This window comes from Cricetulus griseus (assembly GCF_003668045.3).
Source record: "Cricetulus griseus strain 17A/GY chromosome 1 unlocalized genomic scaffold, alternate assembly CriGri-PICRH-1.0 chr1_0, whole genome shotgun sequence".
NCBI classification, from domain to species: Eukaryota; Metazoa; Chordata; class Mammalia; order Rodentia; family Cricetidae; genus Cricetulus; species Cricetulus griseus.
This window is the reverse complement of record NW_023276806.1, coordinates 74,551,784-74,564,261: the sequence shown is the minus strand read 5'-3', so window position 1 is coordinate 74,564,261 and position 12,478 is coordinate 74,551,784. Positions and strand designations below refer to the sequence as shown.

The 12,478-nt window shown below is 38.2% G+C and overlaps 1 protein-coding gene across 6 annotated transcripts in view; it reads right to left on the bottom strand.

Annotated features, from left to right (window-relative positions):
* Rxfp1 (relaxin family peptide receptor 1) overlaps positions 1-12,478 on the bottom strand; it is a 119,575-nt gene that overhangs the window by 14,702 nt on the left and 92,395 nt on the right. For 5 of the 6 annotated variants that reach the window (XM_027392910.2, XM_027392908.2, XM_027392911.2 and 2 more), the window contains 5 exons: positions 11,862-11,933; positions 9,642-9,713; positions 5,896-5,967; positions 3,264-3,335; positions 1,905-1,976 (listed from right to left, as the gene is read on the bottom strand). In XM_027392910.2, the coding sequence (XP_027248711.1) occupies positions 1,905-1,976; positions 3,264-3,335; positions 5,896-5,967; positions 9,642-9,713; positions 11,862-11,933 (360 nt within the window). The remainder of the gene's footprint in view (positions 1-1,904; positions 1,977-3,263; positions 3,336-5,895; positions 5,968-9,641; positions 9,714-11,861; positions 11,934-12,478) is intronic. The other variant, XM_027392909.2, reaches the window with a different exon arrangement.

Genomic DNA, 12,478 nt, shown 5'->3' with positions numbered 1-12,478 from the left:
TAGATTATATATTAGTGTATAACATATAAATATATATCATATATAATACTTAAAAGTAGAAATAAATAGCTACAAATGAATATATATATATATATATATATATATATATATGTGTGTGTGTGTGTGTGTGTGTGTGTGTGTGTGTGTGTGTTGTGTGTAAGATGTATGTATATACCTGACTGAGTGAAGACTCATGTGTGCCATGATGTGTGTAGGTGAGAGAATGGCTTCAGGTGTTGGTCCTGACCTACCACCTAGTTTTTGAGGCAGAATCTCTCTGGTTTGTTGCTACATTTTATACTCCAGGTTATCTGGCTCCCAGGCTTCAGGGTGGATTCTCCTGTCTCTGTCTCCCAGCTCACGGGAGTAGTGCTGAGATTATAGACCACATGCCACTTTCCCTTGTAATTGGGTCCCAAGGATCTGAACTCAGACACTTTTACCTGCTGAGCCATCTCCCCAGCCCTATTTGTGATTGTTTTATGTTGATATATATATATATATATATTATATATATATATATATTCTTATTTCTTCACCTGGTGGCACTTACATAAAAATTATGCATCACTAGTTTGTTGGATAAAATTAGCACCCGTGAATGGTATCAGAGATGAGAGTGTCTTGTAAGGCTGAGTAGACCCTCTCATATTTGTGTTTCTTGGTATTTGGATTTTTTTCCATAAAATTTTATCGTAGTGTAGAAAACTAAAAATCCACCTACCTAATGTCAAGCTTTTATAGTTAATAATTAACTACTAATGTTGTAGACCATTTAGCCTGTTGAAAAACCCCAGAGCCTGGGAGCTTGAATAATGAACATTTACTTCTCTGTTCTCCACCATGGGGAGTTCAAGGTCAAGGAGCCAGTGTCTGGTGAAGTGCTGCTTCCTGAAACATTCTTCCTGTATCCTCACAGGGTACATGGTGCAGGAGAGATCTGTCCTTCCTTCCTTCCTTCCTTCCTTCCTTCCTTCCTTCCTTCCTTCCTCCCACTCTCCTCCCTCCCTCCCTTCCCAACTTCCTTCCTTCCCAACTTCCTCCTTCCTTCCTCCCCCTTTCCTTTCTCACTCCATCCTTCCTTCCTCTGCCTTCCTTCTTTTCTTCCTTCCTTCCCCCTTCCTCCCTCCCTTCCTCCCGCCCTTCTTCGTTTTTCTTTCCTAAAGTTTGATACTTTTAATTGCAATATTTTTTCCTCTCTGTTGTATGTACATTCATGGTAGAGACATAAGAAGTTAGGAAGTTTCCCTCTGTCACTCTCCTTATTACTCCCTAGAGACAAAACTGAACCCAGAGCTAGCATGCCCCAGCAATCTTTGTCTCTGACCGCATCAAGTACTTTGGTTACAGGTCCACATGGCTCTAGGCTTCCATGGGTGCTGGTGAACTCATGTCTTCACAGCAGGCACGCTCCCCAACTGAGCTATCTCCCCAGCACACCTCCCTCTCTCCCTCCTGCCACTTGCTGGGAACCCATCAAACCCAGAACTAGCTCCAGTCTTTCTCCACTTCATTTTAGTTTTGAGACAGGGTTTCACTATGAAGCCCTGACTAGGTTAGAACTCGCCATATAGACTCAGAGATCCACCTGTCTCTGCCTCCCAAATGTTGGGACTGAAGGCATGCACCATCCCCTCTAGTTTTCAATCTGTTTAAAAAAGACATTAGTGCTCTGCTCTGCTTTCAGAAGCCAATTGCTTTTTCAAGGCTGCAACTTTAAATAATACTAGGGGTTAACATTGCAACATACAGTCTGGAAGAGGAACACAAATACTAAGCATGAAGAGGCAAATTGCTAGAAATTATTAATATTTCATTTACATTTAGTATGGGTGTATTATCACAATACATGTGGGGACATAAAGTTTGAAATCAAGGTGAACAATGAGAAAACATCTACTTACATGTGAGTGAGATTCACAAGAGGCCTAAACATCCTTTGTTGGATATTTGTTATCTCTATTCCTTCTAGATTGCTAAAAAATACCAAGGAATAGTCAAAAGAACGTGTTATCCACAAAATAATAAAATAATAATTTTTTTGTGAAGGACAATGTGGCAAAATACTGTAAGTTAACATTATTCTAGGTGAAATGCTCAGACTCAGACCACCTACACATTTACTCGGTTTATAGACATGTGTATCCTGTTTTTAAAATTTTCACAGTCCATGATATAATGCCCAGTGGATGTTAACTAGTCAATAAATATTTGTAGAATAAGTTTATACACATTATATTCTGCCCATCTATAATTTTTCTAGTATTTTAAAGTCATATCTTTTTTTCTAATGAAGTGCTATTTTACTGTAGAATAGTTAAATAAGATGAACGGAGGCTTACACTTTAAAGACAATTCCTAGATATTAATAGAAATTTTGTCCCTTTTGTGTTGTGGGAGGCATGATTTACATAGTCTAGAAAATTTCATTTTAGAGTAAGGATGCTAATCTTGGCTTTCAACTTTACATGTTTAGGAAGAGGGAACCTCAGTTGAGGAAATTGCCTTCATCATTTTGGGCAGTGAGCATATCTGTGGGCATATCACATTTTCTTGACTAACAATTGCTACGGGAAGGTGGCACTGGGCCGTGCAAGAAAGCTTGCAGAGAAAGCTAGGGGAAGCAAGCCAGTAAGCAGCATTCCTCCATGGTTTCTGCTTTAAGCCTCAAGTTCCTTCCTTGACTTTCCTCAATGATGGACTGCAACCTATAGACCAATTAAACACTTTTCTCCCCAAGTTGTTTTGGTCAGCATTTTTTTGGTTTGTTTGTTTGATTTTTCGAGACAAGGTTTCTCTGCAGCTTTGGAGGCTGTCCTGGAACTAGCTCTTTTAGACCAAGCTGGTCTCAAACTCACAGAGATCCACCTGCCTCTGCCTCCCTAGTGCTGGGATTAAAGGCATGCACCACCACTGCCTGACTTTGGTCAGCATTTAATTACAGAAATGGACAAGCAAACTAGGACATATGCTTATAGAAAATCTTAAGTAGTCAGAATTAATGGAGTAATGATTATGCCCCACAAGTTCAGAGAGTGTAATTGCACAATTCAGTATAAGATCCTGGTGATGGAGAGAGATGTAGAGATTCATTATCATTTAATTTTTAGCTTATTAATGCTTGAGGCAGAAGTAATAATTATCTGTCTATAGTTCATCAAGAACCCATATATTTTGTGGAGTTGGAATTAAAAAAAAAGTAAAAGGCATGAGAGCATATATGTTATTAGTATTGAAGTAAAACTGTATATGAATATACTTACAGAGACTTCAGTTTCACAAGATAATCAAATTGATTTACTTCAATTTTCTGGATTGGATTATAGGAGATATTTCTGTTAAAAAAGACAGCAATAAGTTATTCTTAAAAATTGCTTGGGCCAAGAGAATTTATTTGTTGACTTTTGAATGAATTTGAAACATTTACCAAAAAAATATAGTAAAGCTCCAAGTATATTGAAGATTTGAATGTAAGATCTGAGACCACAGAGGAAGACCCCCATGACAATGGCCTGGTAGTGACTTTTAAAACTCAGACAGCAAAAGCCTGGATGTGACTTCCAAAATGCAGACAGTAAAAGCGACAAGAGACAAAGAGGACCACATTTAACTAAAAAACTTCTTCACACACCCCAAAAGAAGTCTATCATATGGAAGAAATGATTTGTAAAGCACCCGTCCTTTCCTCCACTCCTTTGTTTTGTTCTAGGAGCCGTAAGCACACTCTACCACTGAGCCAGATCCCTACCCCTGCAAAGCATATATAGGGGGATGGATTGATATCTAAACAATATAAGGAACTCAATGCAATAGTTAAAGGACAAATAATCCAATTAAGAATTAGACAAAGAATTGGAGTAGATGTTTCTCAAAAGAAGACACACAAGTGGCCAGCAGATATATAAAGCACATTCAGAATTAGTATTTACCAGAATTAGAGACAAGGTTTAACTGAGGATGAGATTACACTTCACTAGATTTGGCCTTGACTTTTGAACTTCTTAACTTCAAGAATAATGAGCCACACAAAATTCTACTGTTTATAATCAGCCAGGCTGTGGCATTCTGTTATAGTAGCAGAAAATGGACTAGATCAACATCAATGAAGGGAAAGATATTCTTATCCATGGCATTGGAAGATTCAGTCCATATTAAAGTTTATGAATTCATGTAAGACATTAAAGGAACCCAAATAGCAAAAGAAAGAAGAACAAGAAAGTTAGGGTTTGCACAGTAATCTACAGCTATATGGACCAAAGGGATTGATTAAAGAGGCCAGAAACAACCCTACTCAGACATAATCAGATAATTTTTGGCAAAGGTGCCATAGACATTCAACAAGGAAAGGATAATCTTTTCAACAAACAGTGTTGGAAAAATTAGATATCCTCATGCAAAGGAATAAAATTAAACCCTTCTATACCATGTACTCAAATGTATCACATGCTTAAAATGTAAAGCTATCAAGCTAGGATAAAATACAGGAAGAATTGCATTGTGTAGATTCCACAGTGTCTGTACATGAAACTAAAAATATAGATAATAAAAATAAAAGATAAAAATGGCAGTGTATTAAAATTAAAAAAGAATGGCAGGGGAAATGCCACCCACAATAGGGGGAAAATACAAGTCCTATGTCTGTAGGGCTGATACCCAGGATGTAGGAAGAACTAAAACAGCAAGTGCAATACAAGCTCATGTAAGAATGAATGAAGCACCCCAGTAGTTTTTTTCCCCCAAAAGACAGACAGGTGAACAAACACACGGGAAAGATACTCAACATCACTAGTATCAGAGAAATGAAAATCAGGCCCTCAAGGATTCTCAGTTAAGATGGCTCTGAGCCACAAAAATGAAAACAACAGATGTTGGGATTGTAGACATTAGAATCCTATCAACAGATAGTAGAGATGTAAGATGAGACAACTCAGGTAGGAAATAGAATTAACAGAATGATATTAGGGCTACCATGTGACTCAGTCAGCCACTATCTGAGGATGTACAGGTGACCTCTGGCTTATTATTTTTCACTTTGCAACAGTGTAAAATCAATACACCTTTAGTGGAAGCTGTACTTTAAGGGAGGTGGCATGGTTTGGTGGTAGAGTGATGGAATCCCTGAATTCTAGTACAGCGATATCGAGGAAGGAAAGGAAAAAGGGACAAGGACAAAGATCCTCTTTGTTCTTTTCTAGTTGGGCTAGCAGTATGTGTTATGATACAGTGTGTGCTGCAGCTCCCAGCCAGCCATGGAAACACAGGAGTACAAAACTGATACTAACCAGTGCACTGGTTCCTGAGTTATAATAGTTGATACGGTAGGTGTATTAAATGAACTTTAAAGCGAACAGTTCTGATTTATGATGACTAAGTTTGCTATGAGTTGAGAAGGAACATAGAACCCAAATGACTAAATGTAGACATCCAGACATGAATTTGCACACTTGTGTTCATAATAGCATTATTCAAACTAGACAAAAGGTGGAAGCAACCTAAGTACCACACGTTGGCGGATGATTGTACATAGTGTACGAGGTTTTATTATTCAGCCTTAAAGGCAAAGGGAATTCTGACATATACTACAACATTGATGCACTATGTTGGTATGGCAAGAAAAATAAGCCAGAAACAAAACTGAAGCTATGACATGGAGAGATTGAGTACAATTATGGTTGCCAGGGCTGGGGCAGGATGAATATGGAGTTAGTGCTGGATGGTTACAGGGTTTCAGCTTTGTACTAAGTAAAAAACTATGGAAGCGGATGTTGGTGAGAGTTGACCAACAATATGGAAGATCTTGATGTGACCCAATGGTACAAATGAATCAATGCTATGTATATTTTACCACAATTAAACAATAAGGTAAAGAAAGGAAGTGGTAGTTTAGTGTCTTACAATTGTGACAGCTCCTTCAGGTCCTTAAATATGTTCCGTGGAAGAATTTCAATCCTATTAATTGCCAAATCCCTAGGAAAACAATTACAACCATGTCATATTGTTTTCTGAAGACTTAATTCATTGCTAGAAAATTCATTAGAAAACCATTTGCAACTTTCCAACAGCTCCATTAGTGAGTTGTATTCAATACCAAGAAGTAAGTGTCTCCTTGGTGTGGGAATTGAAGTCATAGCCTTGTTCCTGCTCAGCATGTACCCTACTCCAGGCCCAGGAAGTCAAGAGTTAAAGAGGGAGTGACATGGGGACATGTAGTATTTTTTCCTGAGCTAGGCATGGTGGTACACACCTGTAAGCCAAACATTTAGGAAGTAAAGGCAGGAGGATCAGAAGTTCATGGATACTCTCAATTATGCAGTGTGTTCACAGTCCTCCTCCCTCAATTTTTTAAAGTTCCATTTCATGTTTCCTTGGAAACAAATCATTGATGGTGTTTAATCTGGCTTTGACATATTAATTTCCATTTAAGATCTGCATGATGTCCCTTCATCTTTTCTCTTCCCTCTCTCCTTTTCTGTTAGAGTGAGAACATGACTTGAAGCTCTGATTTTTCTTTTGCCCAAGTTTGTAAAGATTGCTTCAAATCATGTAATTTGAGGTTCAAGTTCCTTTCAGAGAGACGCATAGGCTCATGCTCTCCTGGGCAGTGCACACATGTGCAGAGAGGGTGCCAAACATGATGTCTCCTTAGAGGTATAAGGGGTTTCTTTCAGCAGCAGAGGCTGTGAAGTTTTACCTGTAGTAGATTTCATGAGAAAGGCCCCAGCCTCTTTTAAACAAGAAAACTTCTTGGTGAGCTTGAGTTAGGCAATTGTGAATTAAAACAGAAAATGTAACTTTGTCCACCCACTTCCAAGGGACAGGCAGGAGAAAAGATGTGTTGCCACCTATGCCAGTTGTCTAGTCAACTTTGAAAGGCAGGATGATTTTTTTTCATATTTTTATTCTTATTATTTTTAAAATTACATATATGTGTCTGTGTGTGGTTAACGGCACAAGAGTGGAAGAGCTTAAGGAGCCCAGAATGTCAGATCCCCTCAGAGATGGAGTTACAGGTCCTGGCACACCACTATCAGGGTGCTGGGAACTGAACTAGAGTCCTCGGCAAGAGCAGTGCATGCTCCTAGCCAATGAGCCATCTCTCAGGGATCTTCTTCTTCTTCTTCTTCTTCTTCTTCTTCTTCTTCTTCTTCTTCTTCTTCTTCTTCTTCTTCTTCTTCTTCTTCTTCTCCTCCTCCTCCTCCTCCTCCTCCTCCTCCTCCTCCTCCTCCTCCTCTCTCTATTTTTGAGACAGAGTTTTATGATGCAGTCTAGGTTGGCCTTGAGATCATGATCCTCTACCTCCCCAGTTCAGGGATTATGTAGTGTGCCCCACCATGCCTAGCTTCATTGAGTTTTTGACACTAAAAAGAAACAGCTGATCCAGTCTGACAAATGCTATCACAATATTTTCTGTGAGTGCCTTCTTTTCAAACTGTACATGTATATACTGAATTTCATGCATTTGAATTTGCATAGCCATGGGTGAATTGCCTGGGAAGATGCATTGTTCTGGTTTGGCAAAGGGAGTCTATAACATTTCATCCTTCAGAAATCCCTTCCATGGTTTACAGTGGCCTAGACAACAAACCCAGAACTGCTTAGCATGATATAAAACATCTTGAAGTAATGACATGCATTTCTATCTTTGCTTCCTGCTGCTGTCTCCTCAGACACTTCCCCACAGCCTACACATGCTTTAGAGTGCCAGTGTGATGCTCTGGATGGGGGGCTTTTTCTTGTAGTCTCTTCCTTCTGCCCTCTTGAGCTCTTAGATTTTTCTGTACCAGGAACTACATAATGGTTTCCATGACAAGGGTAGGCTGTCAAGGTGTGCCTAGCATAGGGCACTCAGCCCTCCTTTCAAAACTAGAGTTCCGATATAGACTCAACTGAGGATCATTACCTCCTAGAGAACAGGCTATTTTTGTCCTTGTAGATCTGAGTTTTCAGGCAAGTGTTTGCTATGGGATTAGGCAGGCTTTAGGCAAGGCTAATTATCAACCTTGTTCACTCTCCCCATTGTCTAGGCAGACTCTGGCTCTGCACTGAGGCTGTGTGTATTCCTCGATCACTACTGGTTCCGAATGAAGTCTGCAACAGAGACAACTGTGATGATTATGAGTCAGGGGAGCTGTCCTCTGATATTTACGTGGTGATTTCAAGTTGAATAAAATTAGAAAAATATGGGTCACTAACTTCTGTTTTAATGGCTAGATAATGTTTTTGATCATTTTGCCACATTTCTCCCTGTTATTGAGAGTAATTTTCTAGGCACTGATGATAAGATTTGATTGTCATGTTATTCTCACCATAGGGTCTAGGTCTAATGATCTATTGAGAGATAGATGTACATTTTGTGAATGATTGGTAGTGCATACCAAAAATGTTTCAAGCTACTCATTACAGAAGTAGTTTTGAGTTTTCAGTGGTCCATATGCTACAGGACTGTTTTCCTGATAAGCTTTCTGTTCACTACATTCCCTTTTCCTGCCTATGTGCAGTAAGCTGTCCAACACTCTGTCCCTGTCATTCTATCTCAGTTCTTTAATTTTTTTTGTTGCTTTTTGGTTTCTTGAGGTAGGGTTTCTATGTGTAGTCCTGGCTGTCCTGGAACTTGCTCTGTAGACCAGGCTGGCCTTGAACTCAAAGATCTGCTTGTCTCTGCCTCCCAAGTGTTGGGATTAAAGGTGTGTGCCTGGTTTATTAATTCCTTATTTTTTAAAAAAGATTTTATTCTCATTCTCTCCTCCCCCACCCCCGTGTGTATGTGCACGAACACAGATATGTGTAGGTGCTTTCAGACTTCAGATCCCTTGAGGCTGGAGTTACCGTGGTTGTGCGCTGTCCAATGTGGATGCTGGAAACTGAACTCCAGTCCTCTGGAAGAGCAACCCTTATTCCTAACAGTTGCCATAGGCCCCTGTATACTTTAATTTTTGTATAAAAGACTCAGTAATTCAGTGCTTGGCCTAGGTAATTGTCAAAACATGTAACTGCATCCACTACAGGTTATTCCCAGATAATGTATACTAAAATAGACAGTGATCTGGAGTTCCCTGATGGTTCATATTATTTTACTCTGACCACCAATCATCATAAGGCTTTGGGTTCATCATATAACGTCTTTGATGGCTTTGTAATTATGCTATTGGTATTAAAAGGGGACATTAAAATATTTTGAATGCGTCTCTCTGTTCCATTACTGCGGATAGGGATCTTATCTACAGCAGTGCTTTACTTCCTTGTGGGTCCAGGATAACCCTTCAGTTTTGGTCTCAGAAGAATTATGTCTTTGAATCTTGTGGTTCCTCAATCTGAACCCTCTGGAAAACTTAATGACAGATATTCTGACCCCTTGGGGCAAAAAAAATAACACTGTGGGCTATGTTTTAGTTATTAGTTTTGCTCTGGTTTTATCCTTTGTCTAAAGCTGCTTCCTTTATCTAACTTGCCTCAAACATTTACTTCATACTTACTTTTGTAATCTATCTGAATTGTTTTGTGACACATTTTTGGAGAGAGGAAATTAATATTTCTTAAATATATAAATATTATATGTATAAGTAATACAAAGTAAAACTGGAAAGGAACATTCTAAATACATATTTAGTTAAGCATTCTAAATACATATTAGTTAAACTTACAATTCATATAGTTTCTGGAGGTGTGTAAATGCATGTTCATTTATGTGATTAATTTTATTTTTCCTCATTACCCTGAAAGCAAAAAGAAAAGTACATGTCAACATAATTATCACATGGATTCCTAAATGTAACTCCTACAAAGAAATAATAAAGATAATGAATATAGAGTGCATTTTCATACCAGGATATTTTGAATAGTGTGTTATTATACAGTTTATTTATTTCAAAAACACAGTCTTGACTATGCAGCCCTGACTGGCCTCAAACTCATGACCTTTCTGCATCAATCTCTTGAGTGTTGCAATTGTAGGTGTGTGCCACCACACCCAGCTTCAATTCAATTTTATTCTTAAGTTTCTCAAATCTTTTAACAGGGACAACACAAAAATATTATTTAAATTTGTAATTAGAAATGAAGAAGAGCTTTGAAAGGAATAGGGAAGCCTTACCTCTTCTGAACAAAAACTGAGTATCTTGCAGCTATGATGAGCAAGGGAATTGTTTTAGATATATCTCTGTAGTCCACAAAGTGTGTCTGTCTAACAAAAGGCTCCATGCACCACAGAGCTCTTATTTGCTAGTGCATGGAAATAGGATGGAACTGCTTGAGAGAGAATGGTCTAAAGGGACCAATTCAATGTCTCCTCAGTTTGGAAATATGAGTCAAACTGTAGCATTTCTATAGCATTTGCTCTTGGCCGTGTGTGTGTGTGTGTGTGTGTGTGTGTGTGTGTGTGTGTGTGTGTGTGTGTGTGTGAGAGAGAGAGAGAGAGAGAGAGAGAGAGAGAGAGAGAGAGATTAAATCTAGGACTTCATACTTGCTGTATGCCTGATCCACACCCTATCTCCGTCTTCCTCTTTACTGATCTCTGTGTTATCTGTCAGTATAAATGACTACTTTGGGAAACTTCAAAGGACCTCCTGCTGTTTTTATCTACTCTTTTATCTAAAAACCTTTTAGCTTAGAATATAAGATAATGGGATTCATTATAGCATTTTCATACATATATTCCATAATACTTTATTTTTATTCGTATCATGACCCCTTTGTTCTCCTCCATTTCATTTGCCTCATCCTTACTTGTTCCCTTCCTCTACCCAAATGGTAGTAGACACAAAAGGGAAATGACCAAAGCAAAGACCAGCAAAGAACTCTAGTAGACACAGAAGGGAAAGGACCAAAGTGAAGACAATTCTGATAGCCATCCAGACATTAGTCCAATAGAGACTCAGCACCTGCATAAGCCACAGGAACGACAAGCATGGCACACAAGCTCAAACCACCCCATCACCCCCCAAGTCTCACATACACACACACACACACACACACACACACACACACACACAGACAGACACACAGACACACACAACATGCCTTCTAGTGGAGTCCATTGGAAGGCACAGATGGTTTTACTTTCATCATCAAACCCGTGCTTCCTGCCTTTTCTTTTTGCTGCATTGTTAGTAGTATTTTCACTTTTATTCCATTTTATAAATCATCACATATTTTCCTTCTTTCTTGTATATTCATCTAATCGTACTTACTCTCAGGCATTACTATTCTCTTTTCCTTTTTTACCTCCTACCTTCCCCTCTCTTTTATTCCCTCTTCTGTGCTTTTAGAAGTTGTTGGTGCTGTTGTCATTTCTAGAACATATATTTATTTTTATTCACTTTGGTCATTTCCCTTCTGTGTCTACTAGAGTAACTTTGTGCTAGCTTTACATACTTAATTCCTTCCATAACTACAAACCATGTTACCTTCTGTAACTCTGGACCTACACCATGCACACCTACCATGAGGAAATGCAAATTATTTTTTCACATAGAAGTTTAAAAGTCAATTCCAATATCAAAGGGTCATCCCTGAAAACACATACATGCATGCATACATACATACATACATACATACATACATACATACATATAAAACTCAGGCTGGCCTGGAAATCACTATGTAGACTAGACTATCCTCAAACTCGACATATACCTGCCACTGCCTTGGAGTCCTAGAATTAAAGGTATTGACTTGTTTTTTTTCTTTAATTTTTCCTTTATTCGTGAGACTATAATTATATCACATCTCTCTTCCCTTTCCTTCCTCATAAGGGTCACACCTTCCTGCTTCTGCATATACTCAGGCAGAGTTCTGCACACATAAAATATTCATTTGGTTTGTAAGGAGACTCAACATCACTGATAAAAAAAGATAGTACTTACAAGACTGTTAAATTATTGCAGGAGACAAAAGTCAAATTTCTTAAATTATGGATGTGGTTGCCTTCAAAGTCCCTAGAATATAAAAATAAAACACAATCAAATAAAATCCGTAGACAGAAATAAATTGTCTAAAAATTACCTGCTATCTAATAAAATATCTTTTCTTCACATTCTGTTTACAATCATTTGTGTAGCAGCTGAATTTACATATATACTATATATTTGCTATATACATGTAGTATTATTGTCCGTCTTCTGTACCAATAGTAAATGTAATGTGAGGTCCTGGGTTCAATTCCCCGTGCCAAGGAGCAAAAATGCTTTGACTCACATCTTTATCATGTGTCCACAATAAAATGGATATTATTATTCTAAGAAATTGAAGAAAAACAATTCCTGCAGGAAATATCTAATTTATTAACAGATATTTGGTAGTCAAGCATATTAAACATTTGTTCAGAGGTGCAAGGTGCTTCCATAAGCTTCAGGTTCAAGTTAGACTGTAGAGGATGTGGTTGCACAGACAATATCCATTCATTTATTTTTCTTAATAATTCAAAATTTTAATTAAGATATAATTATGTCATTTTCTCCTTTCATTTTGTTCCTCCAATCTC